A 23205-nucleotide genomic window follows, 5' to 3' on the forward strand; every position below is an offset into this window, starting at 1 on the left:
TGGAGCTTTCTGCCAAACTAAACTCGCTGTCGCTTCCTCTCCGCTAGGATCCCCCCAACGGCACGTGGAGGAGGCCGGCTGCAGGAGAGAGGGAGAAGCGGGCCCTGGTCGCGCCAGGGAGGTTTAGAAGGAAACCGGGCTGCAGCACCGGGACGGAGGAGAGGAAGAGGAGAAGACGGCTGATTCCAGGAAGGGCCCTTTTGCCAAAGAGTTGAACTCAATAGGTCTCCGGTCGTCCTTTACAATGCGAGGAGCCTAGTCCGGTTTCCAAATTCCCAACCATTCCCCAGCCCTGTTCTAGAAGACCACAACTTCAAGGGAAGGAAATCTGATCCCGGTGACTCATCGGGAGGGACCGGAGAAAGCAAGAAGGGGAAAGGAAGGATTGCTTCGGAGAAGCACCACCGAAGGCCAAAAACAGCCCTCCTCGGTTAGGGAAGGACGCTCCACGCCAGCGAAGACAATCGTTGGGAGTCTACAGACTTGGCCACAAAGGAACTCCATCGCGCCTGCGCTAGATCGCCCACCGAAGGCCAAAAACAGCCCTCCTCAGCTAGGGAAGGACGCTCCACACCAGTGAAGACCCTCGTTGGGGGTCTCCAGACTTGGTTGCAAAGGAACTCCATCGCGCCTGCGCTAGATCGCCCACCGAAGGCCAAAAACAACCCTCCTTGGCTAGGGAAGAACACTCCACACCAGCGAAGACCCTCATTGGGGGGTCTCCAGACTTGGCCGCAAAGGAACTCCATCGTGCCCGCACTAGCTCGCCGTCCCCCATGTGTCTCCCGGCGGGGAAGAACCGCGATGCCGTGATGGGCACGCCTGCCGAAGCTCGTCCGCTTTCGCCCTGGAAGCAGGATCTCGGCCCGCGCTGGGGGTTGAGATTGGTTTCCCGGTGGCGCCACAGCCTGCCCTTGGTAGCCACCGTCCTGACGTGGCTGGCCACGGGCTCCACCATGTCCGGCCTGAACAAGTGGATTTTTGCCACCCACAATTTCCGCTACCCGGTCTTGCTCTCTTCGTTACACATGCTGACGGCGGTGTTGGTGGGCAGGCCCCTCGCTCGGTTCCGGGCTGGGACGTCTGATTCTCCGGCTCTCCATCCCAAAGCCCGGCTCCGGGTTTTCTTGCTGAGCCTGACCTTCTGCGCCAGCGTGGCCTTCGGCAACCTGGGCCTCAACCATGTCCAGCTGGACTTTGCCCAGATGGTCTACACCACCACCCCGCTCTTCACCCTCACCCTCTCGGAGCTGCTCCTGCACAAACGCCACCACCCGCTCCAGTACGTGGCGATGGGCCCCATCTGCCTGGGCGCCTCCCTGGGCTTCGCAGGGGAAGTGCACTTCGACCAAGCCGGCTGCTGCTTCCTCTTCGCCGCCACTTTCCTGCGAGGCCTGAAGTCCATCCAGCAAAGTAAGAGGGGCCGGGAGAGGGGGCTGAGAGAGGCTTTCCCCCCATGGGGATTCTGGGAGGTGGGGGGACTTCGACTCCCAGAATTCCTCAGCTGGGGGATTCTGGGAGTTAAGGGCCACCTATCTTCAAGGGGCCAAGAGTGATGGTTCTACTGTTGATTTGCTAAGTATCTCTCACCCTCCCTCCGTCTCCCTTCCTTTCTCTCTCTCTCTCTTCTTTTTCTCTCTTCTTTCTCTCTCCCCTCTGTCTTCCTCCCTTCCTCTCCTTTCTCTCTCATCTATCATCTACCTACCTACCTACCTACCTATCATCTATCTATCTATCTATCTATCTATCTATCTACCTACCTACCTATCATCTATCTATCTATCTATCTATCTATCTATCTATCTATCTATCTACCTACCTACCTATCATCTATCTATCTATCTATCTATCTATCTATCTAGCTAGCTAGCTAACTAACTAACTAACTAACTAACTAACTAACTAACTAACTAACTAACTAACTAACTATTTATCTACTGACGACAGCCTACTTCACCAACGGTCTTGCTTAGCAACATCAATGCTGAACCATGCGGTCAAGCGGTAGGAAAAGTGAGTAGAATGCTTGGCTGCATAGCTAGAGGTATAACAAGCAGGAAGAGGGAGATTGTGATCCTGCTGTATAGATCATCTATCTATCTATCTATCTATCTATCTATCTATCTATCTATCTATCTATCTATCTATCTATCTATCATAGCATACAAATTTAATAAATAACAATAATAATAATAATAATAATAATAATCTACCTACCTACCCACTTACCTATCATCTATCTATCTATCTATCTATCTATCTATCTATCTATCTATCTATCTATCTATCTATCTACCTACCTACCTACCTACCATCTATCTATCTATCTATCTATCTATCTATCTACCTACCTACCTACCTACCTACCTATCATCTATCTATCTATCTATCTATCTATCTATCTATCTATCTACCTACCTATCATCTATCTATCTATCTATCTATCTATCTATCTATCTATCTATCTATCTATCTACTGACGAAAGCCCAGTTCACCAATGGTCTTGCTTAGCAACATCAATGGTGAACCGTGCAGTCAGGCGGTAGAGAAAGCGAGTAGAATGCTTGGCTGCATAGCTAGAGGTATCACAAGCAGGAAGAGGGAGATTGTGATCCCGCTGTACAGAGCGCTGGTGAGACCCCATTTGAAATAATACTGTGTCCAGTTCTGGAGGCCTCACCTACAAAAAAATATGGATCAAGTTGACCGGGTCCAAAGACAGGCTACCAAACTGGTGGAAGGTCTTAAGGATCAAACTTATCAGGAGAGACTTAATGAACTCAACCTGTCTAGTCTGGAGGACAGAAGGGAAAGGGGGGACACGATCGAAACATTTAAATGCGTTAAAGGGTTAAATAAGGTTCAGGAGGGAAGTGTTTTTAATAGGAAAGTGAACACAACAACAGGGGGGCACAATCTGAGGTTAGTTGGGGGAAAGATCAGAAGCAACGTGAGAAAACATTATTTGACGGAAAGAGGAGTAGATGCTTGGAACAAACTTCCAGTAGACGTGGTTGGTCAATCCACGGTAACTGAATTTACACATGCTTGCGATAAACATATATCCATCCTAAGACAAAATACAGGAGATAGTATAAGGGCAGACTAGATGGACTATGAGGTCTTTTTTCTGCCATCAATCTTCTATGTTTCTAAGGAAAGAATAGAGGAGGAAGGAAGGAAGGAAGGAAGGAAGGAAGGAAGGAAGGAAGGAAGGAAGGAAGGAAGGAAGGAAGAATCCACAGTCACTGAATTTAAACATGCGTGGGATAAACCTAGATCCATCCTAAAATAAAATACAGGAGATAGTATAAGGGCAGACTAGATGGACCAGGAGGTCTTTTTCTGCCGTCAATCTTCTGTGTTTCTATGTTTCTATCAATGTCAGGCTCTGTGGTGGGCTTAAGGCGAGGACTGTATTGTGGTCATAAAGTCAACGAGTACCGGACATAATAATAATTAATAATAATAATTCATTAGATTTGTATGCTGCCCCTCTCCGAAGACTCGGAGTTTCTTTTTCCCACCTTGAGCAACGTCTGGGATGGTGACCCTGGGATTTCCGCCGGCCCAGATTCCGAGCTTTGCTGACCCCCCTTTGTCTGCCCCACAGGTACCCTCCTGCAGGAAGACCACTTGGATTCCTTGCAGCTCCTGTGCCTGACTTCACTGCCCAGCTTCTGCCTCCTTTTCGTGGCCGCGCTGGGCATGGAGCTGGGCTCGGCCTGGCAGGGCCTGCTCGCCTACGAAGCCAGCCTTTGGACCTGCGTGCTGCTCAGCTGCCTGGGCTCGGTCCTTTACAACCTAGCCAGCTTTGGCATCCTCTCGCTGACCTCCGCCCTCACCATCCACGTCCTGGGGAACTTCAATGTGGCGGGCAACCTGCTTCTCTCCCACTGGCTCTTCGGGAGCCACCTGACTCTGCTGAGCTACGTGGGCATCGCTCTCACTCTGCTGGGCGTCCTCATGTACCATCACTCCGAGCGGATCGCCGCTTGCTGGCGCTCGCGGGCGGGCCCGGCCAAGAAGGAGTAGGGTGGAAGCCACAGAATTGGCTGGAACCGCTGCCTTTCTGAACTGCCCACTCGGCCTCTGCTTGGGCTCTCCCTAAATCCTATCGGCGGTCGGGACCTGCAAAGAACAGCCTGCGTATGGGAAAACTCTATCGCCGGGCAGAGTAAACCACTGTAGGTTGAATAGGCACAACAAACGGAGCCGTGGATTACGGCTTGGGAACCTCCGAAGCAGAGTCCTGAACACTGGGTAGCTTACCATATTTTTCGGAGTACAGTGATACCTCGACTTACAAACCTAACTCGTTCCGTGACCAGGTTCTTAAGTAGAAAAGTTTGTAAGAAGAAGCCATTTCCCCCATAGGAATCAATGGGGAATAATTCCAGGGTTGGGACTTTTGCGTAGTTGCAACTTTGGGGTTAGGGATTCTTTTGCCGCCTCCTTCGATTCACCAGGCTTTGCAAACGCACCAGCCCGAGTGCACAGATTTGTGTTGTGACGGTCGAAAAAACCCCACAATTTATTTTCTTGGGCATTGCAGATAAGTCTGGACGTCAAGAGCCCGAATGTTTTTTTTTAACTCACCGTCGAAGGACGAAACCCAGTCTCACGGGAGTCAACAAGCACCAGGCAACCTGTTTAGCATCTCAACTCGTGTTTGTCTCAAAATAAAGCTCTATTTTTGTCTTATTTGCGTCCTAGCGTCCTTAAATGACCCCGAGGAAAGGGAGGAAGGGAGGAGTGGTTGGGAACATATGACGCACCTCCGGGGAAAAAAAAAAAGCCTGGAGGTGGAGAACAGTTTTGACAGCCAAAAGGAGCTGTTTTCGGGAAAGAAACGACTATTTTTCCCCGCGCGGAAGGAAGGATAATTGTTCAGGGTTGCTTGGATTTTTTTTTTTTTTTGCACAGTGTAGACAAAACAGTTGCTGTAGCAACGGCAGCCGAGCCTTTCAAGCAGCCTGGAAGCAGCTGGATAATATGCATGTGACCCAGCCTAAATTAAAACAACCACAACACACACAAAAAAAACCACATTTGGAGAACAGGAAGGTTGCAAAAAAATAATAATAACAGGAGGCCAGGAGAAGCATCGTTTGGCAGCCTGTTCAATGCTGAACCAACCAGAAGATGTTGTGCTGCCTTTGTGTGTAATTATTATTATTTTATATTTATTTTTTTATTTTAAAAAATATTTTTTATTTCAAATACATCCGTTTAAAAGGACATTTTCTCATTGCATCTTTACATTCACTATCAAAGCGAGTAGAAAAAGAAGAGAAAACCATAGACGTAACAAAAACAGACTACATAACCCCCCACGCCTGCGATCTCGACAGCTTAGAAATGTAGAAACAGAAGATTGACGGCAGAAAAAGACCTCATGGCCCATCTAGTCTGCCCTTATACTATTCCCTGTATTTTTTTCCTAGGATGGATCTATGGATCTATGGATCTCCTCCCTCCCTCCCTTCCTCCCTTCCTGCCTTCCTTCCTTCCTTCTTTCTTCCCTTCCTTCTCTTTCTTTCCTTCCTTCCTTCTCTTTCTTTCTCTCTTTCTTTCTTTCCTTCCTTTCTTCTTTCCTTCCTTCCTCTCTCTCTCTCTCTCTTTCTTTCTTTCCTTCCTTCCTTTCTTCTTTCCTTCCTTCCTCCTTCATAGAAACATAGAAGATTGACAGCAGAAAAAGACCTCATGGTCCATGTAGTCTGCCCTTATACTATTCCCTGTATTTTATCTTAGGATGGCTCTATGGATTTCTTCCTTCCTTCCTTCCTTCCTTCCTTCCTTCCTTCCTTCCATCCCTCCCCCCATCCTCCCTTCCTTCTTTCCTTCCTTCCTTCTTTCCTTCCTTCCTTCTCTTTCTTTCTTTCTTTCTTTCTTTCCTTCCTTCCTTCCTTCCTTCCTCCTTCATAGAATCATAGAAGATTGACAGCAGAAAAAGACCTCCTGGTCCATCTAGTCTGCCCTTATACTATTTCCTCTTAGGATGGATTTATGTTTACCCCAGGCATGTTTCAATTCAGTTACTGTGGATTAACCAACCACGTCTGCTGGAAGTTTCTTCCAAGCATCTACTCCTCTTTCAGTCAAATAATATTTTCTCACGTTGCTTCTGATCTTCCCCCCAACTAACCTCAGATTGTGCCCCCAGTTCCAGGAGCTGCCCATTATTGCAGTGTAGTAGTGTTCAGACAGTGGGTTAAAAAATCCAATAATCACATTATGATTGACACGCCAAATGAACTTGAAAATCCAAAAGACATGCATTCCTTTTGGACTTCATCACCCCCCCCCCCCAGGAGTAGGGAATTTGGGGAGTTGAAGTCCATTCATCTGGGCAGTTTCCGCCAGCTGAGAATTCTGGGAGATGATAGCCACAAGTCCTAAAGTTGCCCAGGTTGAAAACCTTACCTGTTTTTACCAAAAAAACCCACAGGATGCTCATTTTAAGACAAAAAATACATTTAGAAACCTCAATCCCTCTTTACTGGAGTTCTTCAAACTTGGCAACTTTTAAGACTTTGTGGACTTCAACTCCCAGAATTCTCCAGCTAGAGAATTTATTTTATTTTATTTTATTTTATTTTATTTTATTTTATTTTATTTTATTTTATTTTATTTTATTTTATTTTATTTTATTTTATTATTTTATTTTATTTATTTTGTCCAATACACAATACATATTGAAGAGGACAGACATGAAGTATTATATATAAAGAAAAGATATAAAAATAGAGGAGAAGATATATGAAAGGAAGAAAAGATATATGAGATATGAGATAAAGGAGAGACAATTGGACACGGGACGAAAGGCAGGCTAATGCACTTATATACGCCCCTTACTGACCTCTTAGGAACCTGGAGAGGTCAATCATGGATAGTCTAAGGGAGAAATGTTGGGGGTTAGGGGTTGACCCTACTGAGTCCGGTAATGAGTTCCACGCTTCGACAACTCGATTGCTAAAGTCATATTTCTTACAGTCAAGCTTGGAGCGATTAATATTAAGTTTTAATTTGTTGCGTGCTCTTGTGTTGTTGCGGTTGAAGCTGAAGTAGTCATTGACAGGCAGGACGTTGCAGCATATGATTTTGTGGGCAATACTTAGATCGTGTTTTAGGCGTCGTAGTTCTAAGCTTTCTAGACCTAGGATTGATAGTCTGCTTTCGTAGGGTCTTCTGTTTCGAGTGGAGGAGTGAAGGGCTCTTCTGATGAAGTATCTTTGGACATTTTCTAGGGTGTTGATGTCCGAGATGTGGTATGGGTTTGATTTGATTTGATTTGATTTATTGGATTTGTATGCCGCCCCTCTCTGGAGACTCGGGGCGGCTAACAACAATAATAAAACAGTATACAAAATAATCCAATACTAAAAACGATGAACTGTATTCAAGGATTGGTCTGGCAAAAGTTTTGTAGGCTCTGGTGAGTAGTGTGAGATTTCCAGAGCAGAAGCTGCGTAGAATTCTGGGAGTTGAAGTCCACAAAGTCTTAAAGTTGCCAAGTTTGAAGACCTCTGCAGTTTTTGCAATCCAGCAAGATCTGGGGTTGTGGGGGGTTTTTTTGCAGCGGTTCTTTTTAAAAACTGAAACCAAAACCTGATTTTACTTGGTTTGAATCACCTAACTCTTTTTTGTCACCTGCCTTTTTAAAATTTAAATTAATTCTGTAGAAAATTGGCTTTGACCCACTGGGGATTCAGGTGAAGAAAAGGGGAAACTGAATACTGACTTTTTGAATGTCTGTTACTTTGGGAGATTTTGTCCCATTGCCCGGAACAGATTAAATTGACCTCAGGTGGGAAAACCTGTTGGATCAGAATCGTGCTTTGGTCACATGACCTAAAACCTCCTAATCAGGTTCCAGGTGAGCTAAACCTGAGAGGTGTTGAATTTATCTCTTTTCTTAAAGGAAGTGCAAATAGTTAGATAAGTAAGTAACTTTCTTTGGGAAGTCCAAGAATTTGGTGAGTTTTTCCTCTTGTTTTTGGGGGTCAGTAAACATTTAGGCATTGCCTCTGAATAAAATTCAGGTTAATACAGGTGTAGCTGTAGTAAGGAAATTGATGGTGGGGAAGCTACCTTTTGTTCTGAATAGCCCAGTTTTCACACCAGGGTGTTAACTAGGCAAACTATGACAATATACAAATAGTCCAGGGAATTCAGGGAGTTGACGTCCACCCACATTTATTTATCTATTTATTCTTGTCAAGTACGTATTGATGGTATACAAAGATATATCAATGTTTATATACATGATACTAGTAAGAGAGAAACATTAGGACAGGGGACGGAAGGCACGCTGGTGCACTTATGCACGCCCCTTACTGACCTCTTAGGAATTGGGAGAGGTCAAGAGTGGACAGTCTAAGGGTAAAGTTTTGATGATACTACAGAGTCAGCTAGTGAGTTCCAGGCATCAACTACTCGATTATTAAAGTCATATTTCCTACAGTCAAGTTTGGAGTGGTTTACTTTGAGCTTGTATCTGTTGGGTGCCCGTGGGTTGTTGTGGTTGAAGCTGAAGTAGTTGTTGACAGGAAGGACGTTGTAGCAGATGATTTTATGGGCTAAGCTTAGGTCATGTTAAAAGCGATGTAGTTGCAAGCTTTCTGAACCTAGGATTGTAAGTCTAGTTGCGTAGGGGATTCCGTGGTGAGTGGAAGAGTGGAGGGCTCTACTCATGAAGTATCTCCAGACACTTTCTAATGTATTTATGTCCGAAATGTGGTGTGGGTTCCAGACAGATGAGCTGTATTCAAGGATTGGTCTGGCGAATGTTTTGTATGCTCTGGTTAGTAGTATGATATTACCAGAGAAGAAGCTACGTAGGATTAGGTTAACAATTATCAAAGCCTTTTTGGTGATGTTGTTGCAGTGGGCTTTGCACTGAGATCATTTGATATGAGTATTCCATATCATAGAGAGTGAGGGTTGTTCCTCCTGTTGTGGTGACCCCCAACCATAAGTCCAGCGCCAATTCTCCCAACACAGCTTGAAGCTGATTGGCAGGAAGTTCCGAGGGACACCCCCACAGTCAACGCCTGATTAGTGGGATTGTAAAAATACGTTCCAAGGTGCCAGATGAGAAGCTAGAAATAGAATTTGTCTTAGAAACATAGAAGACTGACGGCAGAAAAAGACCTCATGATCCATCTAGTCTGCCTTTATACTATTTTCTGTATTTTATCTTAGGATGGATCTATGTTTATCCCAGGCATGTTTAAATTCAGTTACTGTGGATTTACCAACCACGTCTGCTGGAACTTTGTTCCAAGGATTTACTACTCTTTCAGTCAAATAATATTTTCTCACGTTGCTTTTGATCTTTCCCCCAACTAACTTCAGATTGTGTCCTCTTGTTCTTGTGTTCACTTTCCTATTAAAAACTCTTCCCTCCTGGACCTTTTTTAACCCTTTAATATATTGAAATATTTTGATCATGCCCCCCCCCCTTTTCCTTCTGTCCTCCAGACTCTACAGACTGAGTTCGTTAAGTCTTTCCTGATACGTTTTATGCTTAAGACCTTCCACCATTCTTGTAGCCCGTCTTTGGACCCGTTCAATTTTGTCAACATCTTTTTGTAGGTGAGGTCTCCAGAACTGAACACAGTATTATTCCAAATGTGGTCTCACCAGCGCTCTATATAAGGGGATCACAATCTCCCTCTTCCTGCTTGTTATACCTCTAGCTATGCAGCCAAGCCTTCGACTCACTTTCCCTACCGCCTGACTGCACTGTTTACCCATTTGGAGACTGTCAGAAATCACGACCCCTAAATCCTTCTCTTCCAAAGTTTTGGCTAACACAGAACTGCCAATACAATAGCTTTCTCTTTCTCTCTCTCTCTGTCTCTTTCTCTCTCTCTCTTTCTCTCTCTCTTTCTCTCTCTCTCTTTCTCTCTCTCCCTCTTTCTCTCTCGCTCTCTCTCTCCCTCTCTCTCTTTCTTTCTTGTAGCCCATCTTTGGACCCGTTCAATTTTGTCAATATCTTTTTGTAGGTGAGGTCTCCAGAACTGAACACAGTATTATTCCAAATGTGGTCTCACCAGCACTCTATACAGCGGGATCACAATCTCCCTCTTCCTGCTTGTTATACCTCTAGCTATGCAGCCAAGCATCCTACTTGCTTTCCCTACCGCCTGACTGCACTGTTCACCCATTTTGAGACTGTCAGAAATCACGACCCCTAAATCCTTCTCTTCTGAAGTTTTTGCTAACACAGAACTGCCAATGCAATACTCAGATTGAGGATTCCTTTTCCATTGATTGGTCTTAGATGACCTCTGTGAAACGGTGGGTCGACCCCCAAAAGGGGTCCCAACCTTTGCAATAGAACAAAGATTTTCCTGCCTTGTCACCCAAAATGGGTGAAAAAGTAGCTTTACCTGCAGGATAATCAAAACATAAATAGGAGGGGAAAGAAAAGAAAAACACAAATTATTGTTTAGCCTGGAAATAGGATTACTAAGGAAAATTGTTCCTTTCCAGACTGCCCAACCAGATGAATTCATCCACGGCGCATCTGATTCGATGTTTACAACAGATACACAAGGTTGGTACTTTCGGCTCCTCTCCAAATCCCAGTTTTTGTCCGCCACGGTTCCTCACATTTCATGCAAAAAACTTGACTACCATATTATGGGTGTGGCTTATTTTGTGGGTGTGGCTTGCCAGCCATGTGAGCAGGTGGGGGTGGCTTGATGGTCATGTGACCGGCTTAAAGGCGGCCAACTTGACGTCACTCATGTCAAGGTTTTGGGTTAAGGTTAAAAGCTTTTTTAAAATAAATGTTTGAGCTCAAATGGCCCATGCTATTATATCTTCTTTTAAATAGCGGGGTGTTGTGATTCCGTCTGAGGCCCCTCAGGGAACGGCTGATCCTCTGCCGGCTTCCTGCTCAGAGGGGGAGGATGAGGAACAGGAGGTTCAGGCAGACGGGGAGGAGGAATCTCAGGCTGAGGGAGAGGGAGGACAGCCAGAGTCCCCCGAGAGGGAGCTCTCCCCAGCAAGCAGCCTGGATTCCTTAGATGAAAATGCACAAGCAATAATCGATCTCCGGCAGAGAAGAGCAACACAACGAAGGGGACAATTAGCCAGGTACTTTCAGCACTAAAGAGGCAACAGCTGGGTTTGGGTGTGGTGCTCTCTGGAAAGGCTGAAAAGGCAGACCCACCCTTCCTGGCTTGTGGAGTATTATCTTTGGAAGTCCTGGGACCTGGCTGTGATCTTTGGCGTCTTGGAATTCTGGTTTGTGACTTTGAATACTGAAACCTTGGGGGGGAAAGGTGTGGGTCTTATTCTCTACAGTGGTGGGTGTGCCAGCAAGAAGTCTGCTGTATTGTCTGGCCATCAGGACTCTGCTGTGAAGTCTCATAGCCTGCCTGTTGGGAAGAACAGGTTTTTCTCTGTGTTTATTTTTCAAACTATAAAGTGCTTTTGCTTTTACCAGCGTGTCTGGCTGCTTTTTCCAGTTGGTGTTGAAGTCTGGGGGCACCCAGACAGAACAGCGGAGAATAATGCCACATTTTATGCTTAAGACCTTCCACCATTCTTGTAGCCCGTCTTTGGACCCGTTCAATTTTGTCAATATCTTTTTGTAGGTGAGGTCTCCAGAACTGGACACAGTATTATTCCAAATGTGGTCTCACCAGCGCTCTATACAGCGGGATCACAATCTCCCTCTTCCTGCTTGTTATACCTCTAGCTATGCAGCCAAGCATCCTACTTGCTTTCCCTACCGCCTGACTGCACTGTTCACCCATTTGGAGACTGTCAGAAATCACGATCCCCTAAATCCTTCTCTTCTGAAGTTTTTGCTAACACAGAACTGCCAAGCCACAACAATTTTAACAGCAACTGTACAACTATAGTCCGAAGCGTAACAGTGTCCTGTTTGGTATTAAGATAAGGCAGCTGAGTTAAACCATGACTTAGTTGTGTTTGGAGTAGATCTCTTTAAATACAGTGGTACCTCTACCTAAGAACGCCTCTACTTACGAACTTTTCTAGATAAGAACCAGGTGTTCAAGATTTTTTTGCCTCTTCTCAAGGACCATTTTCCACTTACAAACCCGAGCCTCCGAAACTGTAACCGGAAAAGGCAAGGAGAAGCCTCCGTGGGGCCTCTCTAGGAATCTCCCGGGAGGAAACAGGGCCGGAAAAGGTGGGGAGAAGCCTCAATGGGGCTTCTCTAGGAATCTCCTGGGAGGAAATAGGGCCGGAAAAGGCAGGGAGAAGCGCCAGAGAGAGAAACCCAGGGGGAATGGCAGGAAACTGGCCAGGCCTTCGTGCCGCTCTCAAATTTCCTGGGAAATTTTTCCGGGCTCAGGTTCTTAAAGTAGAAAATGGTTCTTAAGAAGAGGCAAAAAAAAAATCTTGAACACCCGGTTCTTCTCTAGAAAAGTTCTAAAGTAGAGGCGTTCTTAGGTAGAGGTACCACTGTATTGGGATTTAAGCTTGTAGTTTTTAATTAATTAGATTTGTTGTATGCATTGTTTTATATGTTTGCTTTTAATAATGGTTTTTTTTTTTAGTGTTTTGTAAATTATTAGATTTGTTTTTACATTGTCTTTGTTATTGCTGTGAGCCGCCCCGAGTCTACGGAGCGGGGCGGAATACAAATAGATAGATAGACAGATAGATAGATAGATAGATAGATAGATAGATAGATAGATAGATAGATAGATAAATAGATAAATAGATAAACAGATAAACAAACAAACAAACAAACAAATAAACAAATAATTACATAATTAAATAGATAGATAGATAGATAGATAGATAGATAGATAGATAGATAGATAGATAGATAGATAGATAGATAGATAGATAGATAGATATTGTGTCTTGTGAGCTGCTCCTAGTCTTCGGAGAAGGGCGGCATACAAATCTAATAAATAATAATAATAATAATAATAATAATAATAATAATAATAATAATAATAATAATATACCACCCTAGGCTTTCAAAAGTTTGTTTGCTGGATTTAGTTAGCATCACATTTTTTCCCCCCTACTGCCCTAAATCTATCAGCCAATGTGGGTCTTAATGAATCTCGTCCCCTCTGCTGTTTTGGCCAAGCAATTGCAACTGCCTGTTATTTTATCTTGGCCCATGTTAAGGTAACAGAATGGCAAAGGGTTGGAAGGGACCTTGGAGGTCTTCTAGTCCAGCCTTCTACTCAGTCAGGAAGCCCTATTGGTTGTCCAATCTCTCTTTAAAAGCTTCCAGTTTTGGGACAACCACAATTTCTGGAGGCGAGTCATTACACGGGTGAATTGGGAAATGTCTCCTTAGTTCTAGGCCGCTCCTCTCCTTGTTTAATTTCCATCCGTTGCTTCTTGTTTTCGCTGAGAGGTCTCCACAGATTGCTCTGCAAATATTTTGAAATAGAACTCCTACCCTGTGGTGGCAAACCCCCAAATAGCCATGCTGTTGGGCTTTATTCGGCAGATGTCTCACTGGGCAACTATTCCGCAGTTAGAATAGAATAGAAAAAAAGAATAGAATAGAAAATAGAGAAGATGGAATGGAATGGAATGGAGAATAGAATGGAATGGAGTGGAATGGAATAGAATAGAATAGAATAGAATAGAGAATAGAATAGAATGGAATAGAGAATAGAATAGAATAAAATAGAATGGAATGGAATAGAGTATAGAATAGAATAGAATAAAATAGAATAGAATGGAATAGAGCATAGAATAGAATAGAATAGAATAGAATGGAATGGAATAGAGTATAGAATAGAATAGAATAAAATAAAATAAAATAGAATGGAATGGAATAGAGTATAGAATAGAATAGAATAAAATAGAATAGAATGGAATAGAGTATAGAATAGAATAGAATTCTTTATTGACCAAATATGATTGGACACACAAGGAATCTGTCTTTGGTGAAGATGCTCTCAGTGGACATAAAAGAAAAGATATGTTCATCAAAAATCATGTGGTACAACATTTAATGATTGTCATAGGGTACAAATAAGCAATGAAGAAACAATCAATATTAATAAAAATTGTAAGGATACAAGCAACAAGTTACAGTCATAAGTGGGAGGAGATGGGTGACGGGAATGATGAGAAGACTAATAGTAATAGTAAGGCAGCCTTAGCAGTGTTCTCTCTAAAAAATTTTTTGGGTGGGCGGAAAAGTATAGTGTCTGAGCGGCAGTCCCATCGGGACTGGGCGACACAGAAATAATAATAAAATTTCCCTCTCGGCTTCTGGGCAGGTTTGGAAAACTCTGAGTTGATTATGATTTTTAAGTGAGCGATTGCTCACTGCTCAGCTTAGAGGGAACTATGAGCCTTAGTAAATAGTTTGACAATGGTGAAGAGATTATTTGTTTAGCAGAGTGATGGCGTTCAAGAAAAAAACCCTGTCCTTCTGTCTCATTGTCTTGGTGTGCAGTGCTCTGTAGCGATGTTTTGAGGGTGGGAGTTGAAACAGTTTGCGTCTAGGATGCGAGGGGTCCGTCAATATTTTCCCCGCCCTCCTTTTGAATCGTGCAATCTTACAGGTCCTGCTCAGTGGAAGGCAGGTTGGCGAAGGTGAGTGGCATTGGACCAGAATATCTCCGAGACCGCCTGCTGCCGCACGAATCCCAGGGACTGATTAGGTCCCACAGAGTGGGCCTTCTCCGGGTCCCGTCAACTAAACAATGTCGGTTGGCGGGCCCCAGGGGAAGAGCCTTCTCTGTGGCGGCCCCGGCCCTCTGGAACCAACTCCCCCCGGAGATTAGAACTGCCCCTACTCTCCTTGCCTTTCGCAAGCTCCTTAAAACCCACCTTTGTCGTCAGGCATGGGGGAACTGAGACATCTCCCCCGGGCATAAACAATTTATGAATGGTATGTTTGTATGTATGTTTGTTTAGTAAATGGGTTTTTTAAAATATTTTCAAACTATAATTTAGATTTGTTATGAATTGTTTCATTTTGTTGTGAGCCGCCCCGAGTCTGCGGAGAGGGGCGGCATACAAATCTAAATAATAAATAAATAAATAATAAACCCACCCCGATTCAACCTAATGTGTAAAAAGGATTCTCTCTTGAGAAAGGGCTCACCTCGCTCTCTCTCTCTCTCTGTTCTCCTGGGAAGCTGATCGGGAAGGCCAACAAAATCCTTGCAGGGGTCAGCCATCCATCTGTCTGTAAAGAGGTGTTGCTTTCTGCACCTGGAAAAGCCTACATTTGGGGTAAGGTAGATATGCCTTCCGATTTTCTTTTTTCTTGAATTTCCCGAAGATCTCATGTGCTGATTCCAAGTTTTGGGGACTGTTGTGATTCCGTCCGAGGCCCCTCAGGGAACGGTTGATCTTCTGTCGGTTTCCTGCTCAGAGGGGGAGGATGAGGAACAGGAGGTGCAGGCAGACGAGGAGGAGGAATCCCAGGCTGAGGAAGAGGGGGAACAGCCAGAGGCCCCCGAGAGGGAGCTCTCCCCAGCAAGCAGCCTGGATTCCTTAGAGGAAAATGCACAAGCAATAATCGATCTGCGACAGAGAAGAGCAACACAAAGAAGGGACCAATTGGCTAGGTACTTTCAGCACTAAAGAGGCAACAGCTGGGTTTGGGTGTGGTGCTCTCTGGAAAGGCTAAAAGGCAGACCCACCCTTCCTGGCTTGTGGAGTATTATCTTTGGGAGTCTTGGGACCTGGCTGTGATCTTTGGCGTCTTGGAATTCTGGTTTGTGACTTTGAATACTGCAACCTTGGGGGGAAAAGGTGGGGGTCTTATGCTCTACAGTGGTGGGTGTGCCAGCAAGAAGTTTGCTGTATTGTCTGGACATCAGGACTCTGCTGTAAAGTCTCATAGCCTGCCTGTTGGGGAGAACAGGTTTTTCTCTGTGTTTATTTTTCAAGCTATAAAGTACTTTTGCTTTTACCAGCGTGTCTGGCTGTTTTTTCCAGTTGGTGTTGAGGTCTGGGGGCACCCAGACAGAACAGGGGACATGCCAATAACGTGACTATTCTAACTACGGTGGTGCCTCTACCTGAGAAAGCCTCCACTTAAGAACTTTTCTAGATAAGAACCGGGTGTTCAAGATTTTTTTGCCATTTTCCACTTACAAACCCGAGCCTCCGAATAAAATACAGGAAATTATACTATTTCCTGTCTTTTATCTTAGGATGGATCTATGTTTATCCCATGTTTATCCCAGGCATGTTTAAATTCAGTTCCTGTGGATTGACCAACCACGTCTGCTGGAAGTTTGTTCCAAGCATCTACTCCTCTTTCAGTCAAATCATATTTTCTCACGTTGCTTCTGATCTTTCCCCCAACTGACCTCAGATTGTGCCCCCTTGTTCTTGGGTTCACTTTCCTATTAAAAATGGTCCTATTGTCCTGATCTCCTTCTGCCTGGACAGAAAGAGAGATTGGTTGATTCCAAAAAAATCACCCAGGAGGCTTCGTGCTTTAAACAGGATTAGAACTTGTGGTTTCCCGGGTTTCGAGCCTAGCGTCCTAACCACTACACCAAAGCTGCCTCTCCACTCTTGGAGTGACTTTTAAACAATCCCCTCCCCTCTCTTTTGTTTTTATCTGTAGGATTGTCGGAGATCTATCAGATTTCCAGGCGCTTGGGAGACGCCATGGGCGCCCGGAAGTTATCGAGCGAGCTGCTCTCGCAAACGTTGCGTGAAGTGGATTTAGCTTGGAATAATCTGTTGTCGTTTCTTGCGTTTGCTCGCTCTGCATTCCAGGCGTTGGTAAGAGACTCCAGTCTGCGAGTGCAAAAGCTCAGTGGACTTAAAATGGGAAAAAATGGAGATGTGGGTGGAAGAAGATAGCCGCCATTTATTGATCTGGATACAGTGGTACCTCTACCCAAGAACGCCTCTACTTACGAACCTTTCTAGATAACAACCGGGTGTTCAAGATTTTTTCCTCTCTTCTCAAGAACCATTTTCCACTTACAAACCCGAGCCTCCGAAACTGTCACCGGAAAAGGCGGGGAGAAGCCTCCGTGGGGCCTCTCTAGGAATCTCCTAGGAGGAAACAGGGCTGGAAAAGGCAGGGAGAGGCCTCCCTGGGGCCTCTCTAGGAATCTCCTGGGAGGAAACAGGGCTGGAAAAGGCGGGGAGAAGCCTCCGTGGGGCCTCTCTAGGAATCTCCTAGGAGGAAACAGGGCTGGAAAAGGCAGGGAGAAGCCTCCGTGGGGCCTCTCTAGGAATCTCCTGGGAGGAAACAGGGCTGGAAAAGGCAGGGAGAAGCCTCCCTGGGGCCTCTCTAGGAATCTCCTAGGAGGAAACAGGGCTGGAAAAGGCAGGGAGAGGCCTCCGTGGGGCCTCTCTAGGAATCTCCTAGGAGGAAACAGGGCTGGAAAAGGCAGGGAGAGGCCTCCCTGGGGCCTCTCTAGGAATCTCCTAGGAGGAAACAGGGCTGGAAAAGGCGGGGAGAAGCCTCCCTGGGGCCTCTCTAGGAATCTCCTGGGAGGAAACAGGGCTGGAAAAGGCAGGGAGAAGCCTCCGTGGGGCCTCTCTTGGAATCTCCTGGGAGGAAACAGAGCCGGAAAAGGCAGGGACAAGCCTCCGTGGGGCCTCTCTAGGAATCTCCTGGGAGGAAACAGGGCTGGAAAAGGCGGGGAGAAGCCTCCCTGGGGCCTCTCTAGGAATCTCCTAGGAGGAAACAGGGCTGGAAAAGGCAGGGAGAGGCCTCCGTGGGGCCTCTCTAGGAATCTCCTGGGAGGAAACAGGGCTGGAAAAGGCAGGGAGAGGCCTCTGTGGGGCCTCTCTAGGAATCTCCTAGGAGGAAACAGGGCTGGAAAAGGCAGGGAGAAGCCTCCGTGGGGCCTCTCTAGGAATCTCCTGGGAGGAAATAGGGCTGGAAAAGGTGGGGAGAAGCCTCCGTGGGGCCTCTCTAGGAATCTCCTAGGAGGAAATAGGGCTGGAAAAGGCGGGGAGAAGCCTCTGTGAGGCCTCTCTAGGAATCTCCTGGGAGGAAACAGGGCCAGAAAAGGTGAGTTCCCCAGGTGCTGGTCTTTGCCCGATCGATCCAGCCAGGAGTGCCTGATTGATTGATTGATTGATTGATTGACTGATTAATTGATTGATAGCTAACCTCGCCCTCTAATCACTTAAAGAACCAAACATAGCAGCAATTGTATTTTTCTAACAGACCGAATACCTTTAAAAATAATAATAATCAAGATTCAATTTCTGTAGCTGCCCATCTCAGCCCAAGACCCTGATCTTTTCTTGTGGATGATATAAAGGTTTATTACATTTATTGATTTGATTTGATTGGCACCAATCTCACTGCTGGGCTAGGAAATTTTGGGAAATGAAATCAGTGCGTCTCAAAGAAGCCAAGTTTGGGGAAAACGGCTCCCAGGTTTGAGCCTCGCATTTTCCTTGGCCTTAAAAATAAACCTGGGACTTTTCTGCAACTTTTTGAGAGAAAAACCACCAACAAAATCTCTTGGTTTTGTTCTTTCATCCCAACCGCTGGAATTTGCAGCTTCTGCCACCCGTGCCTGGGACCGAACTTTGCGGGACGCTTGAAAAATGTGAGCTCAGTCAAGTCTGTGGCGTTTGCCTGACAGCTGTCAATCAAGCATCTCAGGTAATTTCCTTTCTGTCTTTTTTTTTTTTTTAAATGGAGACCTGGGGAATTCTGGCAGTTGGAGTAAATTCAGTTTAAACAATTCCATTTTATGAACTTCTCTTTTTTGCCATGGCCAGTCTGCTTGATCTTAAATTGGAGCATGAAAAACAGAAATTGGAAGGGACGGCAGAAATATTTATTTATTTGTTTGTTTGTTTATTTATTTGTTTGTTTGTTTATTTATTTGGTTGGTTAGTTAGTTAGTTAGTTAGTTAGTTAGTTAGTTAGTTAGTTAGTCCGTCCAATACACAATGAGGGTTTTAGTGGGTATATATCTATATACACATAGTAAAATACATGATGAAGGTTATAGAGGAGATACTCATAGTAAAATATATCTATGAAAGAATAGAAAAGAAGATATAGGAATAGAACATATCAATGAAAGAATAGAAGAAGAGATATAGGAATAGAAGAAAGGCATAGGAGATATAGGAGAGCAATAGGACAGGGGACGGAAGGCACTCTAGTACACTTGTACTCGCCCCTTACTGACCTCTTAGGAATCTGGAGAGGTCAACCGTAGATAATCTAAGGGTAAAGTGTTGGGGGTTTGGGGATGACACTATGGAGTCCGGTAATGAGTTCCACGCTTCGACAACTCGGTTACTGAAGTCATATTTTTTACAGTCAAGTTTGGAGTGGTTAATATTAAGTTTAAATCTGTTGTGTGCTCTTGTGTTGTTGTGGTTGAAGCTGAAGTAGTCGCCGACAGGCAGGACGTTGCAGCATATGATCTTGTGGGCAATACTTAGATCTTGTTTAAGGCGTCTTAGTTCTAAGCTTTCTAGGCCCAGGATTGAAAGTCTAGTCTCGTAGGGTATTCTGTTTCGAGTGGAGGAGTGAAGGGCTCTTCTGGTGAAGTATCTTTGGACATTTTCAAGGGTGTTAATATCTGAGATGCGATATGGGTTCCAAACAGATGAGCTGTATTCGAGGATGGGTCTGGCAAAAGTTTTGTAAGCTCTGGTAAGTAGTGTGAGATTGCCAGAGCAGAAGCTACGTAGGATTAGGTTTACAACTCTTGAAGCCTTCTTGGCTATATTGTTGCATATAAATGGACAACTCAGATTTCTGAGGCCGGCAGGTTGTTGCTTGACTTAGTCTGAGTCAAATGTGGAGCAAAAAAAAAAGAAAGACTTGGCTCCTGTTTATACAGGTGTCTAAAAACAGTTTGCTCTTCTCCTTCTACTAAACTGCTAGTGCAGAGAAGAGCAACGGAGATGTTTATTAAACATATGAAGAATGGTTGCAGGAACTGGGCATGGCTGGTATAATGAGAAGAAGGACCAGGTGGGACATGATAGCAGCCTTCCAGTATCTCAGGGGTTGCCCCAAAGAAGCTATTCTCCAAAGCCCCTGAGGGTACAACAAGAAACAATGGGTGGAAACTAAACAAAGAGAGAAGCAACTTAGAACTTGTTCTGTCTGGGTTCCCCCAGACTTCAACACCAACTGGAAAAAGCAGCCAGACACGCTGGTAAAAGCAAAAGTACTTTATAGCTTGAAAAATAAACACAGAGAAAAACCTGTTCTTCCCAACAGGCAGGCTATGAGACTTCACAGCAGAGTCCTGATGTCCAGACAATACAGCAAACTTCTTGCTGGCACACCCACCACTGTAGAGCATAAGACCCACACCTTTCCCCCCCAAGGTTTCAGTATTCAAAGTCACAAACCAGGATTCCAAGACGCCAAAGATCACAGCCAGGTCCCAGGACTCCCAAAGATAATACTCCACAAGCCAGGAAGGGTGGGTCTGCCTTTTCAGCCTTTCCAGAGAGCACCACACCCAAACCCAGCTGTTGCCTCTTTAGTGCTGAAAGTACCTGGCTAACTGTCCCCTTCGTTGTGTTGCTCTTCTCTGCCGGAGATCGATTATTGCTTGTGCATTTTCATCTAAGGAATCCAGGCTGCTTGCTGGGGAGAGCTCCCTCTCGGGGGACTCTGGCTGTCCTCCCTCTCCCTCAGCCTGAGATTCCTCCTCCCCGTCTGCCTGAACCTCCTGTTCCTCATCCTCCCCCTCTGAGCAGGAAGCCGGCAGAGGATCAGCCGTTCCCTGAGGGGCCTCAGACGGAATCACAACAGAACTAAGGTCTCCTGACAGTAAGGAACCACTTGTCTCCAGAAGTTGTGAATGCTCCAACACTGGACGTTTTTAAGAAGATGTTGGATAAGCATCTGTCTGAAGTTAATGTAGGGTTTCCTGCCTAAACAGGGGGGTGGACTAGAAGACCTCCAAGGTCCCTTCCACCTCTGTTGTTGTTGTTGTTGTTGTTCTTCTTCTTCTTCCTCTTCTTCTTCTTCTTCTTCTTCTTCTTCTTCTTCTCTTCTTCTTCTTCTTCTTTTCTTCCTCTTCCTCTTTTCTTCTTCTTCTTCTTCTTCTTCTCTTCTTCTTCTTCTTCTTTTCTTCCTCTTCCTCTTTTCTTCCTCTTCTTCTTCTTCTTTTCTTCCTCTTCTTCTTCTCCTCCCTCTTCCTCTTCTTCTTCTTCTTCTTCTTCTTCTTCTTCTCTTCTTCTTCTTCTTCTTTTCTTCCTCTTCCTCTTCTTCTTTTCTTCTTCTTCTTCTTCTTCTTTTCTTCCTCTTCTTCTTCTTCCTCCTCTTCCTCTTCTTCTTCTTCTTCTTCTTCTTTTCTTCCTCTTCTTCTTCTCCTCCCTCTTCCTCTTCTTCTTCTTCTTTTCTTCCTCTTCTTCTTCTTCTTTTCTTCCTCTTCCTCTTCTTCTTCTTCCTCTTCCTCTTCTTCTTCTTTTCTTCTTCTTCCTCCTCCTTCTCTTCTTCTTCTTTTCTTCTTTTCTTCCTCTTCTTCTTCTTTTCTTCTTCTTCCTCCTCCTTCTCTTCTTCTTCTCTTCCTCTTCTTCTTTTCTTCCTCTTCTTCTTTTTTTCTTCCTCTTCTTCTTCTTCTTCTTCTTCTTCTTCTTTTCTTCTTCCTCCTCCTCCTTCTATTCTTCTTCTTTTCTTCCTCTTCTTCTTCTCTTCCTCTTCTTCTTCTCTTCCTCTTCTTCTTTTCTTCCTTTTCTTCTTCTTCTTCTTCTTCTTCTTCTTCTTCTTCTTATTATTATTATTATTATTATTATTATTATTATTATTATCTGCTTCATTTTGTTTCCATTTGCTCTCTCAGGTGCCTTCCGGAAGCTTGGAGCCCATTGTACACCAGGGATGCTTGTATCACATCGGCTGTGCCAATTTTTGGTTGAATTGTGTGGACGCTACACTGCCAAGAGAGAGGTGATCTGTTCTGATCCAGCTCGCCAGAGACGACAAACCCTCTGAAGCGGACTCAAAAGATTCCTTTATTAGGATCGCCCACGGCCCTGGCAAAAAGTTTATCTTGCAGGCTGACAAGTCCGGCAGAGTAACGAATAATTGCCTGCCACACCTACGGTATTTTTCGGAGTATAAGACGCACCTTTTTCCTCCCTAAAAGAGGCTGATAATTTGGGTGCGTCTAATACTCTGAATGTAGCTTTTTTCCAGCTCTAACTAGCTGCTAATGATCTTCCCAGTGCCAATTCTTTTATTGTTTCTCCTTGCAAAGAAAGTTTTTCAAGCCCTAAATCTTTGCAGGGTTTTTTTTCATTGCTTTAACTTGCTCCGAGTAAGTTTCTTTCCAGCCCTAACCAGGTGTTAACAATGTTCCCAGCTCTTACCAGCTTGCAAGCTCTTTCATTGTCACTCTCTGCAAAGAATGTTTTCCAAGCCCTAAGTCTTTGCAGATTTTTTTCCCCATTGCTCTACTTGCTCCAAATGTTTTTTTCCAGGTGCAAATGATGTTCCCAGCTCTTACTGGCTTGCAAGCTCTTTCATTGTTACTCTCTCCAAATGAAGTTTTTTTTAAAGCCAGGGGATAAAATAATGTGCTAGCCAGATGAATACCTGGTAAGCAGATTATTTTCCCTATTTTCCTCCCCCAAAACTAAGTGCGTCTTATACTTCAGTGTGTCTTATACTGTGAAAAATATGGTATTCATCTCTGCCCCCTGCCTTTTATCTCCAGAGATAGGATGGGGTTTTGCTAGCAGCGGTGGCTCTTCCATCCCAAGTTCTGGCCCATAGATTTCCACTGCTCTCCTCTCCTCTCTGTTCTGTGCACAGCCCTTGGAGCGAAACCCCTTAAAATCCTTTGTTTGATGAATAAATCAAACTCTTTATTGATATAAGCTCTCTACATGGGGCTACCTTTGAAAAGTGTTCGGAAACTTCAGATCGTGCAGAATGCAGCTGCGAGAGCAGTCATGGGCCTACCCAGGTATGCCCATGTTTCACCATCACTCCGCAGTCTGCATTGGCTGCCGATCAGTTTCCGGTCACAATTCAAAGTGTTGGTTATGACCTTTAAAGCCCTTCATGGCACTGGACCAGAATATCTCCGAGACCGCCTTCTGTCGCACGAATCCCAGCGACCGATTAGGTCCCACAGAGTGGGCCTCCTCCGGGTCCCGTCAACTAAACAATGTCGGTTGGCGGGCCCCAGGGGGAGAGCCTTCTCTGTGGCGGCACCGACTCTCTGGAACCAACTCCCCCCGGAGATCAGAACTGCCCCTACTCTTCCTGCCTTCCGTAAACTCCTCAAAACCCA

General features: G+C 44.9%; 2 protein-coding genes across 7 annotated transcripts; both read left to right on the forward strand.

Annotated features, from left to right (window-relative positions):
* SLC35E4 (solute carrier family 35 member E4) lies at nucleotides 1–4705 on the forward strand. The gene is made up of 2 exons (XM_070762381.1): nucleotides 1–1413; nucleotides 3615–4705. The coding sequence occupies exons 1-2, from the start codon at nucleotides 777–779 to the stop codon at nucleotides 4034–4036; spliced, it is 1059 nt and encodes a 352-aa protein (XP_070618482.1). The 5' UTR covers nucleotides 1–776; the 3' UTR covers nucleotides 4037–4705.
* A 3033-nt stretch (nucleotides 4706–7738) lies between these two features.
* On the forward strand, nucleotides 7739–22194 carry LOC139173372 (synergin gamma-like). Of its 6 annotated transcripts, none has more exons than XM_070763141.1 (6): nucleotides 7739–7880; nucleotides 10505–10568; nucleotides 15121–15217; nucleotides 16569–16729; nucleotides 18480–18584; nucleotides 21748–22189. In XM_070763141.1, exons 2-6 carry the CDS (start codon nucleotides 10518–10520, stop codon nucleotides 21856–21858), a joined length of 525 nt encoding a protein of 174 aa, XP_070619242.1. In that variant the 5' UTR covers nucleotides 7739–7880; nucleotides 10505–10517; the 3' UTR covers nucleotides 21859–22189. The 6 variants fall into 6 exon arrangements, with proteins under 6 accessions (XP_070619242.1, XP_070619245.1, XP_070619243.1 ...); XM_070763142.1 differs by having other exon boundaries at nucleotides 7880–7946; XM_070763139.1 differs by lacking the exon at nucleotides 7739–7880 and adding an exon at nucleotides 7887–7980 and having other exon boundaries at nucleotides 21748–22194.
* Nucleotides 22195–23205: the final 1011 nt, after the last annotated feature.

The sequence above is a fragment of the Erythrolamprus reginae genome, chromosome 10 (genome assembly GCF_031021105.1).
Source record: "Erythrolamprus reginae isolate rEryReg1 chromosome 10, rEryReg1.hap1, whole genome shotgun sequence".
In the NCBI taxonomy this organism is placed as follows: domain Eukaryota; kingdom Metazoa; phylum Chordata; class Lepidosauria; order Squamata; family Dipsadidae; genus Erythrolamprus; species Erythrolamprus reginae.

Excerpts from the sequence above, each read along its gene's own strand:
- SLC35E4 (XM_070762381.1), top strand. The coding sequence starts at position 777 with ATGTGTCTCCCGGCGGGGAAGAACCGCGATGCCGTGATGGGCACGCCT. Across the intron at positions 1,414-3,614 it reads CCTGAAGTCCATCCAGCAAA|GTACCCTCCTGCAGGAAGAC; the intron begins GTAAGAGGGGCC and ends TCTGCCCCACAG.
- LOC139173372 (XM_070763141.1), top strand. The coding sequence starts at position 10,518 with ATGAATTCATCCACGGCGCATCTGATTCGATGTTTACAACAGATACAC. Across the intron at positions 10,569-15,120 it reads GTTTACAACAGATACACAAG|CTGATCGGGAAGGCCAACAA; the intron begins GTTGGTACTTTC and ends TCTCCTGGGAAG. Across the intron at positions 16,730-18,479 it reads GCTCTGCATTCCAGGCGTTG|CTTCTGCCACCCGTGCCTGG; the intron begins GTAAGAGACTCC and ends TGGAATTTGCAG.